At 35.7% G+C, this 18,875-nt stretch overlaps 1 protein-coding gene across 1 annotated transcript in view; it reads right to left on the minus strand.

Moving 5' to 3' along the window:
* The window catches only part of LOC150095815 (phosphatidylinositol 3,4,5-trisphosphate 3-phosphatase and dual-specificity protein phosphatase PTEN-like), a 248,026-nt gene that overhangs the window by 109,751 nt on the left and 119,400 nt on the right, over positions 1-18,875 (minus strand). Inside the window, exon 7 of the mRNA XM_090408810.1 lies at positions 2,569-2,710. Within this exon, the coding sequence (XP_090264936.1) occupies positions 2,569-2,710 (142 nt within the window). The remainder of the gene's footprint in view (positions 1-2,568; positions 2,711-18,875) is intronic.

The following is an 18,875-nucleotide window of genomic DNA, read 5'->3' on the forward strand; positions in this document are numbered from 1 at the left end:
CAGTGGATTTGAAATTGGAAGTGACCATCAATTTGTGCTAAGCAGAACAGAAATGAATATCACATTGAAAAGAACAGTATTTAAGAAAGTTTTAAAAAGAATTAAAGTTGAGCAGCTTTTACAGATAAATGTAGACTTGACTATACAAACATTATTGATGAAACAGATGGAAAACAAGAACCAAACTTTGGAGTCTCAGTGGCAAACTCTGAAGAAGGCCCTGATTTATTCAGCTAGAGAGGTATGTGGTGAAGTTGTAGGGATAGAAAAATCAGAATGCCACAGTGGACATAAGAAGTTAAAAGTTAAAGAAGCAGTCCTAGAAAAGAAAAAAGCATACCAAAAGTTCCTAGCAAATAAGTCAGCAGATGCCCTAAAAGAATACAGAGAAAAATGTAAGAGAGCTAAGCTATGTGTAAAAATTACTAAACAAAAGTCATGGGAAGACTTTGGTAAGAATATAGAAAATAAATATCAGGAAGGTGGCAAAATGTTCTGGAGACTATTGGAGTAGAGAGTGCTGAAAAAGGAATCTAAGATGATAAAGGTGATATGAAAACTGAAGATAAGGATATCCAGATGTTGGGAATAATTCCTTTGAAAGACTGTTAAATGAAACAAGCAGTGGCAGAACTGTACTAGAAAATATTCAATGGGAATGCAAAGAAGAGTACATATCAATACTTGAGGTAAAAAAAAACAGTCAAAAACTTGAAATGTGGAAAGGCAGCTGAATTAGATGATATTTGAACAGAAACAATTAAGTTCAATAGTTTCACAACATAATTCAGAGGGCCTGGTCAGAAGGTCGAATTCCCGATTGGAGTAGAGCTCTCATAGTATCAATCTATAAACAAGGGAATAGAGCTGAATGTGAGAATTACAGAGCAATTTCTGTATGAAGTGTTCCAGAAGATTTATGCATGCACACTTGAAATGAGGTTGAGAAAGACTGTGGAAGAGAAACCTGGAGACGAACAAGCTGGGTTAAGGTCAAACACAGGTTGTCAAGTTCATATTTTCACTTTACGATGACTTTCATTTGGTTATACTATAAATTTGAAATCCACCCATCCAGTAAGATGGATGGGTGGATTTGCGATTTGTACAGAGTTAGCTGTTCAGGGGTAAAGTAATGCCAACAAAAGAGGAATCCTAATTTTTTGATTGCCGAGGCAGAAATGGTTGTAATGTGTTTATACCAAGAGAGTCTTGATGTCAAGGTAATCCCAAGGATTTCATCTTGCCTAGAGATTCGATTTTGTCAAAAGGTAAGGCTGGGATAATATGGTTGTTTTTTGTGGAAAATAAGGCAGAAGTGGGTTTTGCAATCATTGAAATCGACAAGGTTATCTGAGCCCCATTGAAGAAAAGTTTGGAGATCAGAATGTAGGCTTGCAGAGGATGTTGATCTGTGAGTTGTGGTAGTTTGACGCAAGGTTTGTCAAGTAAGGAGGAAGGCGGTGTGCCATCACTGGCAAAACTGTGTGTATTATTTGTTAGTTGACAGCAGTATAGTTGTTTATTGATAGTTTTTGAAGAGTAGCCATTGTTTTTGAAGGTCCTTTTAAGATGTTGTAGTTCATTTTTTAGTTCTTCTTCATCTGACAGTACAGATCTGGAACAATGCACTAGAGTTGAGATGATACCCATCATACTATCAATAAACAACTATACTGCCATCAACGAAACAACGTAGAAACACAGATGACCCAAAGGTTATATCTCCTTGCCATACATCAGTATGCTGTCCAAGAAACTAAGAAGAATTTTGGGAAAGTTTAACATAAAAATGTGCTTCTCTACTCTTCCCAAACTAAGCTCAAGTTTAAGCAAATACAAACAAGCTCACAACCATCTACAATTCCCAGGTGTGTACAAAATCACATGTGACTGCGGAAAACCATACTATGGCCAAACAGAAAAATCCATCCTCCTACGTATCGAAGAACACCGAAGAGACATTGCTTACAAAAGAACCAGAGCTAGTGCCCTCTCAAGCCATGTCCTGTTTTCAATAAACACAAATAATGAAGGCCGCCAACATTAGATAAACTGGACAACAACTTCAAACCTTCACATATGTCACGACGAGGCAGAACGCCACATAGTCAAGTCTAAAGAAATTGTCATGGACCCTCTCCATATAAACATTAACCTTAGCTACAATTTACCGGACTCATTCAGCTCTGCTGTCAGATATTGGCGCACTCATGAAGCCACACGCACACAGGTGTCTAACAATTGAACTTTAACACGGACTGTAGCTCCAGTTCAAAGTTAACTGTGGTTTATAGTCGAATTTATAGTTTTATAGTGATTTAATGTTTCTTTATAGTGTTCTTTATTGGCTTTCTATGTTCTCTCATGCCTGAAGAAGTCGGCCACTCTAATGAAACATGTTGTGTATTTAATAAATTTAATTGTTTGTTCTAATTCTCGGATCTCAGTCAGTATATAAAAGTACGAACATATCCCAATTCCGAGTTAATACAACAAATCATCATATATATATATATATATACACACACACAAACACAAGTAAAATTTTAAATATGCTGAACTTACTGCAAGTTCCACCATTAAAAGTTGGTATTGGTTCAAGTCGTAATGATCTGAGTACCAATGTTACTGGTTTATACTCCACATTTCTTTTGACTAGTTCACAATAATAATCTACATATCTTCGCTGGCTTGGAATTGTTACACCCTAGATTAAAAGAAAAATGAGTTCATTTCAGTTACCAGTTCAGAAATCATTATAATTAATATTTGAATTGATTCTTATAAATAATAAACCATCAAAAATATATATAAATCAAGATTCTTTCTTAAGAACAGAGATTGTTACATTGAGTCAAATGATTTAAACCTTGCTAAGTAAATCATCATGTTTTTTTGGCAGCATGACATAACAGTATATGGTTGTCAAACTACAAGAAATTATTTAGCAATATCACTGAAATTGAAGAATGCACAGTAATCTACCATTCATCCAACCTTCAAATCCTTCAAAGTTTCAAAACTTAAGTCAACCAACCCTGAAATTGCACTTGTTCTGCTGAGTCAAGACATAATTACCTTTCTTTTCATCTTTAATACTGGCCTATTAGTCTTTGCATGTACATAAAAATATGCTAAACTGTACTACAATATGAATTGGGTAATATAACAAAAAATATTATAACATTGTCCATAAAGAAAGTATGGCACCTTGAAAAAATGCATAACTTTTTCTTCTGAATGTAATTTTAAAGAAAGTGTTTTATGCGGTGGTTAATAATAAAATAAATTTTTAGTAACTGGATTGACAAACATTGTGGAATTACACAAGCCATAGCTATATAGTGGAAATTCTGGTTTGCATTACTTCTTCATCTCATTAATCTGGCGATGGGTTAAGTCCCCTGCCCGTACAATCTGTCTCCAAATGGTTCTAATGAAGTTGGGGAATTCGCCTCTTTCTTTTAAGGATCTGAGCCAACTGTTCCTCGGTCTTCCATTTAGCACAATGTTTGGAAGTCTGTGAGGAGGCATTCTCTGGAAATGGTCAAACCATCAGAGCTGTTGCTGAAGAATAATGTCTGTGAGGTTGCCTTGGTAGTTGAGATCCTGCTTTATTTGTTCTGTGGTTTTATGTTCAGTCCAGTGTGTTTTGTTTATTTTTTTAGGCACTTCCCCTCAAATGCACTTATTTTAAGTAGTTCCTTCTTAGCGAGTCGCCATCACTCTCTTTCACATGTTGCTGTAAGGATGATCATGGCTTTGAATAATTTGATTTCAAAATGTTTAGAGAGTTCGTTACTGTTCCATATTTTGTTTAATTTATTCATGTTCGGCCATCCAATGTTAATTCTGTGTTTTACTGTTTCAGTGCTATCTAAATTGTGTGTAGTGGTGCTTCCTAGGTAGACAAAGGATTTTACTTGTTCTAGGGTTTGATTCTCCAGGGTTATTGAGATGTTTTCAACTTCTTTTCCTATTTTCATTATTTTGGTCTTACTGCTTGATCCACATTCGAAAGTTTTTGCATGCTTCATTTAAAAGATAGACTGTTTCTTCTAATTGTAGCTTGGATTCTGCCAGGATTACTATATCGTTTGCATATTTGATGTGGTTGATGTTTCTTCCATTTATATTTACTCCTGGTTCACTGGAACCAGGATTAAATATAAATGGAAGAAACATATGTTGAATAAATGAGGTGAAAGTGGGCAGCCCTGTATGACTCCTTTTTCTATCTTAAATTCTGTTTTTATATTATTATTAAATTTGTGTCTTTGACTTAAAAGTTTGAAATGAAGGTCTACAATTCAGAGTCTATTGAACACAATCTACCACTGCAGTAGATTGTGTTCCCAGCATATTTCTGCTATAGTATTAAGTGTGAAGATTTGATCAATTGTAGATCTTGTGGGTCTGAAACCAGCTTGTTCCTCCTCGACAGTTTCTTCAAGTAATTTATGCATGCTGTTTTGTATAATTCGAACGAATATCTTGTAGCTATGATTTAAAAGGGTGATAGGCAATAGTTTTCACATTTATATTTATCACCTTTTTTTAAGAATAGGTATTATGATCCCAGTTTTCCAATCCTTAGGTATTTCTCCTGAGAATAAAATTTGGCTAAAAAGTTTCAATAAATATTTTATGGTTCTGGCCTCCTCGTTTCCAGAGTTCACTAGGAATTTGGTCAATTCCAGGTGTTTAGGATGTTTTCATTTAGTTTATTGCTTTAAGTAGCTCATCTTTTAGGATAGTAGGTGCTCTTCCTTTTTCTTCGCTATTTCATGAATCCCACATTTTGTTTCTTTGGAATAGTGTTTGGTAGTATTCTTTCCATATATTTTTTTGTATATCTTGAATTGTGCCGGTTTCTATGTTATTAGAATCTTTTCATTTTTAAAGTGATGTTATTATATTCTTCTTTGGTTAGATCTTTTATTATTTTGTAAACAGTTTTAGTGTCATGCTTTTTATTTGCTTCCTCACATTGTTTTACTTTTTCTTCTAACCATGATTCCTTTGCTGCTTTATGCATTCTATCGATTTTATTTTTTAGCCTTTTATAGTGTTGTCTGCTTTCTTCGGAATTATTCTGATTTAATGTGTTTTTAGCCCCTCTTTTTTTCTTCTAGGAGTTTTAAGATTTCAGGGGTGATCAAATTGTTATTTGGTTTGATGGCTCTGCCTAGAATCTTGATAGCTATGTTTTTGACTATTGTTCTTCCCTGGTTCCATGCAGTTTCTACGTTAGCAAAGAGCATGTTTTGCAGTTCTCTTTCTATGGAATTCTCATATAATTCCTTTATATGTTCTTCGTTTATTTTGCTTATATTTATTAGGTTACAGTTACTCTTTGGAATGTGATTTATGAATTTTAATTTAATCTTTGCTGAGAGGACATCATGGTCAGAGTCGAAATCAGGCTTTTTAAGGCTTTGACATTCTGGACTGATGCTTTCCATTTATTTCTTATTAAAATGTAGTTAATACAATTTTTGGTGACTCCATCCGGTGATATTCAAGTATATTTATGGGAAGGTTTGTGGTAGAATTGGGTGTTGGAAATGAATATATTATTTTGTTTGCAAAATTCAAGTAATTTTTCACCTCTCTTATTTCTCTCATCTATTCTGAATTTGCCTATGACACCCTTCATATCTGGTATTTCCCTATTTTGGAATTGAAATCTCCCATGATTATTAAGGTATCTTTTTTTATTAGTTTTCTTTATGAAGTCTTGTAGTTTGTGATAGAAGACATGCATTTCTTCATCATCATCATGTGAAGGTCCGGTGCATAAATCTGGATTATTTATATGTATATCCCCTCTTCCTTAGCTTTTCGTTCTAATCAAGATTATTTTTGGTCCATGTGGCTCAATGCATTACTTAGTTATGGAATATTGATGTGTAAGCATTTCATTAATTTGCTATTTTTTAGCACATACTCATTTGCTGTTAGTTGACCAAAATATTGAGGTCTATTTTGACTTTTTAGAGCAAAAGCAAAGATTTCAAGCATTTATTATGTACGCACTGTTTTTACCATTTGTGCTACATTATACAGTGCACTGCTTTACATAGTGCATATTTTGCTTGCGGTATGTTAAAAAAAATCTGATCTACTAGTTCTTCCTTTCTAAAAGATTTCAGTAATGCACAAAGTAAGGCACCAACATACACTGCCACAATTCTGCCAGCTGTACTACAGAACTAAAAGAAATAGAAACAGGTCGCTAGTAGCCTGTTTCTTAGCACAAACTTTCATTTCATGTTAATTGTCTATATGCATAAATTTGTGCAAATTCATAATTACAATTAATTCATTTTTAGCTAACAGTTATTTCTCTAAATGTTATTTTTCATGCACTTCAATTTCTTTCCTATCTGTACATTAAAAGTTAGGGTTTTGTGTCTTTCTTCACAGTTCATTTTTCTATTATTTATGCTTATATATATTGTACACATATGTACTTGCTATTTTTTTTCTCTTTGACACAGATAATATGAATCATCACCTTGTAATCCCCTCCACTCCCCTCAAAAAAAAAACACTTCTGTGTATATCTCGTATTCCAAAAAAGTAGGACATCAGATAGTTTGCAGATTCAGGTGCATCATGGTATCAGTGAATTAGCAAAGAAAAAAAGCAGGCGAGCTTCTGATTTTTATGCTGTCAAAAGACTTAACAGAAATTTTTCAAAAACTTGTTCTAAAATGGCACTAATGTACTATAGGTGACAACCAACCAACCTCTTGTGTATGGGCCCAACATAAAAAAATAAATTACAAGTTACAGTCTGCTGAATGGGTTATTCAGTAGATAAGGATTATGAGTTTGTGCTTTGCCAATGCTGCTGGCTCTTAAAAACTATGCAAAAACTATTTTTGTCATTTTCATGAATATAAATTTTATTACAGGGTGCTTAAAGGTCAAAGCCGTATAACTGAGAGGAAACTCCAATAGCCTTTAAAAAAATGCAGAGAACCGACCAGGGCTTCTGATTTAATGTCCAATTCTCATCTTCTCCTGGTGCATCCTGGCAATTTGGGATTTAGCCAACCAAAGTGTATTCTTATAGGCTTAAATCACAATATTTAATGATGGTACAACATGACAGAATATCATGCCGGCTGGGTCATCACCCAGTTAAACAAGGGCCCCCATTGATTTTGCCAGGAACCAAGGCAAACAGCGAAAAGTCAGCTACTGGAACAAACCCTAAAACACACCACAACTCAATATCACCAGAGTTCAAGATCGGTACTATCAACATAAGAAGCCTGAATGGCAAAGAAATGGAGCTAGCTGAGGAATTGGATAAGTACCAGATCGACATAATAGGGGTGACTGAAACAAAAAAAGACAAAAACTGGTGAGATCTTTCTGAGCAATAAATACAAAATGTTATATTCAGGCAATGACAATCAAGGAAAAGAAGGAGTAGCCATAGTATTCAACACTAAATATGAGGCTAATCTTCTTGAATGGCAGGCAATTTCAAGTAGAGTGTTGTGAGCAAATATGAGAATGGGGAACTGGACAATGAGACTTATTTGTGCCTATGGTCCCACAGAAGATTCTGCTAAGGTAACACATGAGGAATTTTTTGAGGCTTTAGAGTAGGGATGCACACCGTGGCCCGCATGCGACCCTCCGTTGATTTGCTGGCAGCCCGCCTCACCGTGTATTATTTTAACTTTAACAAGTTACACGATAGGTAATTTTTAAAAATGGTACATGCACAAAGCAAAGTAGCTGTGACGTCACGATTGCCTGTCTACTTACGATAATCGGTTAGTAATAATGTTAACAAATTTTATAATTCGTCTATTTGTCATATGAGTATTTTGTTTTCATAGGTGCGGTTGCTACAATTAATTATCACCCCCTAGGAAACGGTAAAAAATAAATTCTACAATGGATAAAGCAGGGCCAAGTAGGAAACGCAAACTACAGGATGAAAAATGGCAGTTTCAGGATAGGTGGACTGAAAAATATGGTTTTGTGCAGTTATTTAATAATATCGTGTGCTTGATTTGCAAAAGTGCTCTAGCCATACCAAAAGAATACAATATAAGGAGACACTATGAAAGTCTGCATTCTACATTTTCAAATCTACCCGAAGAACTACGTAAACAAAAGATTTCATTTTTGAAACGAGAATTGACAGGTCAGCAAGTGATGTTTACAAAACCTATTCAAGATTCGGAAATCACAACAGAAATAAGTTTTGAAATATCTCGCCTTATAGCAAAAAGGTACTGACCATTTACAGACAGATTTCGTTCAAGATCGCCTTGAGATAGCTGCTAAAAAATTTGTCCTGAATCAGCCAAAAATGTTGAGAAAATTCAGTTAAACAGGATGACTGTGCAAAGAAGAATTACTGCAATGTCGGAAAATGTAGAGGACCAATTGACATCTTATTCAAAGAAATTTGCCTATTTTTCATTAGCTATTAATGAATCAACTGACATTACTTCCACAGCCCAGTTGTTAATATTTGCACGTGGAATAACGCAGGAGTTTGAGGTAAGTGAGGAGTTGATTGGAATGAGTTCATTGTCAGATCAAACAAAAGGTAATGACATGTTCACTGGGCTTTTGAAACAGTGTTCCAAAATTGATTTAGATCTGACAAAATTATCAGGGATAATGACTGACGGAGCTCCTACCATGAAAGGAGCTAATTTTGGATTGGTAACATTATTGAAAAAGCATTTGGGATGGCACGACGATGAGTTGATACAATTCCACTGTATAATCCACCAGGAGAGCTTGTGCCCTAAGAAACTTGCATTTGAACGTGTCATGAAAGTTGTGGTTTCAACGATTAATTTTATATAATCCCATGGCCTTAATCACCGACAATTTAAAAAGTTTCTTGAAGACATTGAAAGTGAATATGGTCACTTAATTTTTTACACAGAAGTGAGGTGACTAAGTCGTGGACAAACATTGGAGCGGTTCCTAAATTTATTTGATGAAATAGAAATCTTCATGACTTAAAAAAATCCAGATTGGTTATGTGACTTAGCCTTTCTGGTTGGCATTATTGATCATTTAAATATGTTAAATACGCAACTTCATGGCAAAGATCAATTAGTTACTCAACTTTACGGCCACATTGTCTTTTAAGTGCAAGTTAAATCTATTTCAAATCCAACTGAAGTTAAGGAATTACATCCGTTTTCCTAATTATAAGAAAGTTTCTGAAAAGTTCAATGTCAACTTCAAAACTGTGTATGTTGAAAAGATTGATAACTTGATATCAGCCTCCAAGGATCGGTTTTCTGATTTTAAAAAAGTGAAACCGTTGTTAGATTTATTTAGCAATCCTTTTGCCATTTTGCCTGAAAATGCACCCGAATCAGCACAGCTTGAATTCATCGACATTCAAAATGATGAGACCCTGTGAAATAAATTTAACAAAGGCAATTTATTAAACTTTCATCGTTGTATCAATAAAAACAATTATAAATGGTTGCTAGATTGCATTTAATGCTAGATGCATTAAAAATGTGCAAGCCTCTTTGGCTCAACATATATTTGTGAACAAACATTTTCAGTCATGAATATTAACAAATCAAAAAATAGGAACCGCTTGACTGATGAAAATTTAGAATCAATTTTGCGGTTGGCTACTACAAAACTCGAACTAAATATCAAAACAATTGTCAAATCAATGCAATGTCACACATCAAATTAAATTCACTTACTTTTTATTACCTTTTTATGTAACAATTATGATAGGCATAAATAAAATAAACAATATATGGTAGATAACTTTTTCAGTTTTTTTTTGGCAGCCCTCCAATAAGTAACAGTGGAACTATGCAGCCCTGGGCCTTAACAAGTTTGTGCATCCCTGCTTTAGAGAAAGCAACTGACACAATGAAAAGCTGGTCCTTGTCGAGATCTAAATAGCAGAGTAGGAAATGATTGTCAGATATACAAAAATGTTTTGGGAAAATTTGGAGAAAAGAGCAAAGCTCTTTGCTAATAATAATGGCAAATACTTGTTGGATTTCTGCTCAGGACATGGACTGGTTATTATTAACACAATGTTCCAACATAAAAATGTGCACAAATTCACATGGAGAGAAGATGCAAGGATTAATTAAATTCTCATTGACTATGTCTGTTGATAGTGATGTTTTCTCTCTGGTACAGGACACCAGAGTGTACAGAGGATTTGAAATTGGAAAGGATCACCATTTAGTCTTGAGCAGGATAAAATTGAATTTCATATTGAAAAGATGAACATGTAAGAAAATTTTAAAGCGAATAAAAGTTGAGCAGCTCTCAGATGTGAACTGTAGACTGAAATATACAAACATTATTCAAGAAAAAATGAAAGAGTTTGAGAACAGGAATCAAACCTTGGAGATTCAGTGTCAAGCTCTGAAGAAAACATTGATTGATTCAGACAGAGAAGCATGTGGTGAGGTTGTCTGCAAGGATAGAAAAATCAGAACTCTATGGTGGACACAGGCAGTTAAAGAGGCAATGAAGGAAAAGAAGAAAGCATATCAAATGTTCTTGGCAAATAAGTCAGCTTGCGCTCTTAGAGAATACAGAGACAAATGTAAGAAAGGTAAACACTGTATAAAACTTGCTAAACAAGTCATGGGAAGACTTTAGTAAGAACATAGAAAATATATATCAAGAAGGTGGCAAATATTCTGGAGGTTGTTGAAGAAGCTCAAAAATGGAGGAAAGAGTGCTGTAAAAGGAATTAGAGATGATAAAGGTGATATGTAAACTGGAGAAAAAGATATCCTTGAAGTATGGAGTAATTACTTCGAAAAATTGCTAAATGAAACTAGCAGTGATGACAGCACAATGATAAAAAACATTGACCAGGCATGCAATTAGGAATACATATCCATGCTTGAAGTAGAAAAAGCCATCAAAAGTCTGAAATGTAGAAAAGCAGCTGGAGTAGATGATATTCGACCAGAAATGCTCAAGTATGGAGATATAAGTCTTACAGTGGCTGAACTGCATGGTTCAGAATGACAAATTCCAGATGATTGTCATAGTACCCTTATATAAAAAGGGAAATAAAACTGAATATGAGAATTACAAAGGTATTTCTCTACTGAGTGTTCCTGGTAAGATTATTATTATATTCAAAATTATTATTATTATTTTATGGTATCTCCATGGAGTCCGTAGACTCATCGTGGGAGACCCAATCAGGAATCTGGAGTGTTGGTTATGAAGAGCATTTGAGGGAATGTGGATTACAATGTTTGATGGATAGGAGGAAAAGTGGAAATATGATAGCTATCTTCAAGTTCGTTAAGGGATTTTATCAGATTAATACAGAATGAATTATAAAAAGAGTGGATGTTAAGATGGTAAGAATGAGAGGCCATTTCTGGAAGTTGCATCCTTGGAATGATGTGAGGAGTAGATTTTTTGCATGGTGAGTGGAATGCATTGCCTCAGTTTGTGAATGCAGGTAGTGTAAATAACTTCAAAGCTCATTATGATAGACATGTTGCTGGTAGAGTGGGACTTCCACGATGAGTCCGTTAACTCCATGGGGGTTACCAAATAATAATTTGTCCAAACTAATCTATTCCTTACTGTAGAGAATTAACATCAGGAAAATTCTGATAATCTAGCTAACTGCATCATCAGTAAACATTTGAAGCTCCTCAGTCAAACAAAATGAAATATCATTAAAAAATTTTAAATTAAACAGTATGGGCCCAAGAACAGGCCCCCCAAGGCACACCACTCGTCACTTCTCTTTTCTGAGACACTGCTCCATCATACATAACTTACTGGTATTTTTCAGAAAGCCAGTCTACAATTCATCTAAGTTCTAATCTCATCTTCTGCAGCTATACACAAGTCTGTCATGTAGTAATTATTAAATGCTTTTCAAAGTCCAAGGCATCAATTATCAAATAACTAAAAATGACATGACAAGCCGTATATTGAAATTTTGAGCAGAAAGGGAGGGGGGGGGATGTTCAAATCTTGTTTCAATAAATGTTATTTAATGTTTTTGATAAAAATTCAACATAATTAATGTTTAAATTAAGGGAATAAAAATCTCTTATTATTTTACAGCCAGTATGCAAAACTCTGAGATCGAAAACTACGATCTAAGAGTTTCATGCCAAAGAACTATCGGCGAATCCAAGTGTAAGTGAACACCTGGTAGTACAACACCAATTAAGGGGATTTTTATCCCCTTAATTTAATTAACTTCGCCAGAAAAAATAGCCATTTGGCTTTTTATAATTAATATTTTTTAATATAAAATAGTCTTTCACTAAAAATAACTTTGCTTTCTCTATGTAATTTTAACATACTTATTTTGTAATAATCACTGCAGTAGCTAAATAAGTCCAGAAAATCTAGGTCAATGAACTATCAACAAATATTACTGGTAAAATATTAAAGCATGTAAGCCACTGAAAGGACGATGAGGAGAAGAAAATAACTATTTTCTCACACCCAAATGTATCAGATATACTAGACCTGAGAATTTCTGTTGCTACTCTAGGCAATTTGGCCCAGATAGAAATAATCTGCTCACAAAGAACAAAGAGAACGTAGTTGTTCTTTATTGATGGTTCATTTATAGCCTAAAGCACTGCACTATATCATTATTACACCCTCTATGGAGTCAGCAGTCTCATTGCGAGAGGTTCATTCAACTGACAACATATTTATCATATTGAATCTTAAAATCCTTAACACTCCTTGGATTAACAACATTCTTGTAATGTGTTGTTAATTCACTAACAGTTCTCCATGTAAAAAATCTACTCCTCGCACCCTTCTTCACCACATTCTTACATAACTTCCACAGATGGCCTCTGGTTTACGAGGGTTGTTTGAAAAGTTTGGTAAAAAAAATAAGTTAAACACATTTTTTTTTTTTTTTTTGATAAAATCAGCTTTATTTCTCAGCATAGTCTCCATTGAGGTCTACACATTTGGTCCAGTGAGTTTCCAATTTTTTCATCTCATCTAAAAAGTAGAATTTGTCAAATGGTGCAAAATAGTCATTGACAGCCTTGATGACATCCTCGTTCAAAGAAAATTTTAAGTTTGGGAACAAGAAGGAGTCACACGGGGCCAAGTCTGGAGAATATGGTGGATGTGGAACCAATTCGAACCTCAATTCGTGCAATTTTGCCATTGCAATGGCTGATGTATGGGACGGTGCATTGTCTTGATGAAAGAGCACTTTTTGTGCACCAATCTTGGCCGCTTTTTCTTCAGTTCTTCTTTTAAATGGTCCAACAATGATGCATAATAGACTCCTGTTATTGTCTTACTGTTTTCCAAATAATCTATCATGATAATTCCATGGGAATTCCAAAAAAAAAAAAAAAAAAAAAAGTGCCCATCACCTTCCCAGCTGACAAAACGGTCTTTGCTTTTTTTTAGTGCTCTTTCACTGGGTATTGTCCACTATTTTGACTGCTGCTTGGACTCAGGTGTGTAGTGGTGGATCCACTACTATACATCTGAAGAATAAAAAAGTTTCATCTACAGTCACGAATCATTATTATTATTATTATTGTTCCGGGAAACTCCAAGGAGTCGACAGACTCATCGAGGGAGGCCCTAACATCATGTCTGGAACAACTATTCAGCATTCACACAGTATCTATCATATCTTGCCTTGAACTCATTCACGGTCGTAGCACCCACAACAGACTCTGGAAGCTTATTCCACTCATTCACCACTCTCCAAGTAAAAAACCTAGCTCTAACACCCTTGTCAACCACGCTCTTGCCCAGCTTCCATGCATGGCCCCTAGTCCTCCCACCACCAGTCATATTTTCAAAAATATCTTCTGGATCAATCTTATAAAAACCCTTCAGTAATTTGAATGTCTCAATCATATCACCCCCTCCTTCGCCTATCGTCCAATTTCTGCAACCCACAAATCCTCAACCTATTCTCATAAAGTTCATTCCACAGACCTGCTATCATCTTGGTCACTCGTCTCTGGACCCTCTCCACTTCCTCCCCATCACGAAGAAACCCTGGTGCCCATAACTGGGAACAGAAGTCCAGATGGGGTCTTATCAAGGCTCGATACAGAGGAACAACAACTTGTTTGTCTCTGCATGTTAAAGTATTTTTCATAAGCCAAGTGATTTGGTGAGCTGTTTTAGTCACTTTTGCAATGTGCCCCCTAAACTTCAACTCCCTATCCACCAGCACTCCCAAATCCCTGGCCTCATCAATCTCCTGGAGTACGGTTCCACCAATGCGATATACTGCTGCTGTTCTTTTCACCCCAAAGTGCATAACCTTACACTTTGCCACATTAAACTGACATTCATTTTTCCTAGCCCAGTCCTCCAAACTATCCAAATCATCCTGTAAAATTTTGACATCCTGTGCACTCACAATTGCTCTACCCAACTTTGCATCATCAGCAAACAAGTGAACACTTCCTCTCAAATCCTTTCCAATATCATTGATGAACAAATTGAAAAGCAGTGGTCCAAGAACAGAGCCCTGCAGCACTCCACTAGTCACAAGCCATCTTTTTGACTCCACTCCTGAATAAACCACTCTCTGGTATCTCTCCTTCAACCACCCTCCTATCCATCTTACCAACCCTATATCTATCCCCATCTGCTCCAGTTTACTGATTAGGGTTCCATGTGGTATCCTGTCAAAGGCCTTGGCAAGGTCTAGTAGTATCACTGTAAACCCATTACCCCTATCCAGTTCAGCCGTCACTGTGTTATAAAACGTGAGCAAGTTACTGAGGCATGATCTACCCTTCACAAAACCATGTTGTCCCCCATACAATATCCCATTTTCATCTATCCAATCCTGTATTCTCTTCTTGACTAATTTCTCTAAGACCTTGACAATGATTCCTGATATGCTAATCGGTCGGTAATTTACAACAGCAGTCTTGGAGCCACCTTTATGCAGTTGAACTATTTTCCCCTCCTTCCACCCGCTCGGGACTAACCCAGACCCGAGACTCAAATTAAACAAAATGGTCAAGGTTACTGACAATTCTTTAGCTGCTTCTCGTACTACACGAGCTGGTATACCATCCAATCCCACAGATGTATTGACATTGAGGTTATGCAATAGACTACTCACCTCCACTTCATTCATCACAATTCCCGTATAATCTACTGGTTTATTCGTTTCTGCAATGTCACCACCTGGATGATATATTCTTACAAAGTGCTCACTCAGTAACTCAACTATATCAACTGATTCAGTTACCTCCCTACCATCGGCATTCTTTAAAATCATTCTGCCATGTACATTTTTCCTTTTACTTGCTACATATCTAAAAAACTGTTTAGGATTCTCTTTAGCCTGCATGGCCAATGTTCTTTTGTAATCCTTTTTTGCTTTTCTTACCACACTCGTCACCCTTCTGGCTTGCGCTTTATACCGTTCATGTTCCTGCCGGTCACCTTTCTCCTTAAATTCCCTCCATAGTTGTTTCTTTTTTTGCAGCTCAAGCTTAATGGTGTTATTCATCCATTTAATCCCTACTTGATTTATTATTCGGACTCTAGGTATACCTAGAGTCCGAATAACACAAAAGGACACAAAAAATCCTGCGAATTGTGATTAAACATTGAAATCTCTTTTTTGCTCACATTTTTGATTAATAGTCAACAATCATGGTACCCATTGCACTCACCGCTTTTTCCATGTGCAATTTTTTGTGCAGGTTATTATACACCCATTTAGTTGAGATGCCTACAATCTCAGCAATCTCATATACTTTCACTAGGCGGTCTTCCATAACGATACCATGGATTTTGTCAATAATTTTCTTCGTAGTGACAGTCAGGTGTCCGGAGCGTGCTTCATCTTCAATAGATTAACGACCATGTTTAAACTCATTTATCCAAAAATAAAGAGTCTTTAATGCTGGTGCAGAGTCCCCATGAACTGCATCTAATTCGACTTTGATCTGCACGGTCGTCCACTTCTTCAAATAAAAGTGTTTTCACTGCACGAAACGTTTTTATTCATTTTTATGAAAAATGTGAACATGGTCATTTTAAATGTTTGCCAAATGAGAACTACGCATTGCACGTGGCTAAAATTTTGCCAGGGGTCATGAAAAGGATGATACGTGCCGACACTGTTATGAATGAACAATTGTATCGCCGTCAATTGGAAATTTACCAAACTTTTCGAACGACCCTTATCACCTCTTTTCCCCCTATCTACCATACTCTGCAATCCACATTTCTTCAACCTAGGTAGTGTACTCTCTATGGGCATTTGTAGGTAGCCTATGATGTAAAGTGGGAACTCTGACAATTATTGTTTCCCAAAATTTGGGAAGTTTAATGCATCTATATTTATTTAAATTCGGTTGATTTCTGAGTGCTGCTGCAGATTTTAAAAACAGTCTTTCCTTTTTAAATTTACTATGGTGGAGAATGGTGAGAACATTCTGAGATGTCCAATTATTCTCTCAGACATCTCAGAAGTTTCCACAAAAAAGAATTCCTAAAAATAAAAAATAAGTACATCAAAAACTATAACAATCTGTGTAAATCTAAATCACAACCACTATATACAGTAGTGAATCTATCTTTGAAAAGTCTCAAGGAACATGCCATTAGGGACATAATCCTCAGCCATAATTTTGCCATCACACCAAAAGAAGTGCCATTGCTAGACATAATGTACAACATAGAAGAATCTGATGATTAGATTCGGAAATAGTCAACAACATCAGACCTGGCATCCAAAAAGGAATTTATTTTCTGGTCATCTCACCGCTCTCAGAAAGATATTGCAAGATAAAAGTACTAGCATCATCACCAGATGGATAAGGGTAATATCATGGAATATAATTGAAAAAAAAAAAAAAAAAAATGGAAATTATTCTCCGAGATTGCACTACCTACATCCCACTAAATCATGATCCCACAAAAATGCAAGTTAAAAGACTTATTTAAAAAAGTATCTTCCTGGCTGCTGGATATTAAAATAAACTCAAACCCTTTGGGTCAAAGTGTCAAACAGCTGGCCTACTCTCTTACCCCCCCCCCCCCCACTGGACTTGTCACATTCTATATAAAAAACACTATCCATTTTAAAAGCTTGATTGAAAATCTAACCTTAAATGATACAGATACATTGGTAAGCTTTGACATCACCTCACTGTTTATCAATATTTCCTTAAATGACACTCTTAAAAAATGTTTTTCCTTCTGATATAGATCTCTTTTCCTTTGCCATCAATTCTGGTTATTTTTATTGGAAGAACAAATTTTACGGGAACTGTTATGGGTCCCCCCCCCCCCCACCTCCTCTTGCCAATTTTTACATGGAAAAATTTTGAAAAACGAGCCATAGACTCAGCCCCTCTCAAACCTTCTATCTGGCTAAGATATGTAGATGATGTGTTCTCTATTTGGCCTCATTGGCCCCAGACATGTTAGATTCTTTCCTCAGTCACCTTCAATAATCTAAATTCAAGAATCCAGTTTATGATGGAAAAGGAAAATAACAATAGTTCACCTTTCCTAGACTATATATAGAAAATCCACTCACACAGGCAGAGATACATTCACAAACTTTTCCACCACCCCTTCATCAACAATATGACATTATTAAAACTCTAACCAATAGGGTCTATAATCTTTGTTCCAGTGGAACCTCTCTTTGAACCAAACTCAACCACATACAACACCTTCCTTTCCAATGGCTACAGTGATTACAGAATTAAAAAAATAATAAGTTCCTACCCTATTCCTCAGTCACTGCTTCAGAATGATTTTAGAAATGAAATCACCATCCCCTACATCTGTGGCACATCAGAAAAAATAGCCAGGTCTTTAAAAAAGTAGAACCTCTACACAGCTTTTAAGCCCTACTGGAAACTTGCTGCCCTTATCCATTCTACCAAACATCAGCTCCCTCAGTGCCTGGAGTATATAAAGTAACCTGTTCCTGCAAGATGGCTTATTTCAGACAGACAGGTGGATCAGTGACCATCCATTTACACAATCTGGCCTTGCAGACCATGTATTGGATACAACCCACAGGATTTCTTGGAAGAAAACTGCCATGCTCTACTCTCATAATAAATTTAAAAAAGAACGACTGTTTTTAGAATCTGTAGTGGCACTCAGAAATCAACAGAATTTAAATAAATACAGATGCATAAAACTTCCCAAAATTTGGGAAAGAAACAATAATTGTCAGAGGTCCCACATTACATCCTAGGCCACCTAGACAGGACTTTAGAGTCACCCACATGTTTCATTTAGTACTGTGTTGCCTTTGCAATTGCTACAAGAGTTATTTGTAATCCCTGAAGATGTCTCAGTGACTGAGATGAATACTGGAAGCATTAAAATTAGTTTTTAATCCTTTCCTAGTACTGTAAATATTCCATTAAACCCCCAACATGATGTAATATTAGGTATATTTATTTATTCTTTAATATATCAAACAGTATATATCTTTTTACATTCTCAAATGTTTTTTCATAATTTATAAACAAAAGATGAGTTTCTAAATTAAATTCTGACTACAGAGCTAACTACAATCACTTGCTTTATACTTCCACATACATCCATTTCTGGCATTAACCTTTTCTTGTTTCACCACTTCCTAAACAAGTAGCTCAGGACCACTCTCACCAACCGGCAGCAGAGTCAACACCTCATTAACAACTACATCTTGTGAAGTTATCACCAAATCCAAAACATTAAAGCCTCTACTTGCTTCAGTCACATGCTGCTTAAGATATTTATCTCAAAAAAATTCAACAAATTCACTCTCCTTGTTCCCATACACTATCTCCTACTTCTACTCTATATTCCTGTAATTAAAGTCTCCCATCAGGATCACCTTCTTTTAA

This window comes from Typopeltis vanoorti, chromosome 19 (genome assembly GCF_054136105.1).
Source record: "Typopeltis vanoorti isolate ZY-2024b chromosome 19, IOZ_Tvanoo_1.0, whole genome shotgun sequence".
Taxonomy (NCBI): domain Eukaryota; kingdom Metazoa; phylum Arthropoda; class Arachnida; order Uropygi; family Thelyphonidae; genus Typopeltis; species Typopeltis vanoorti.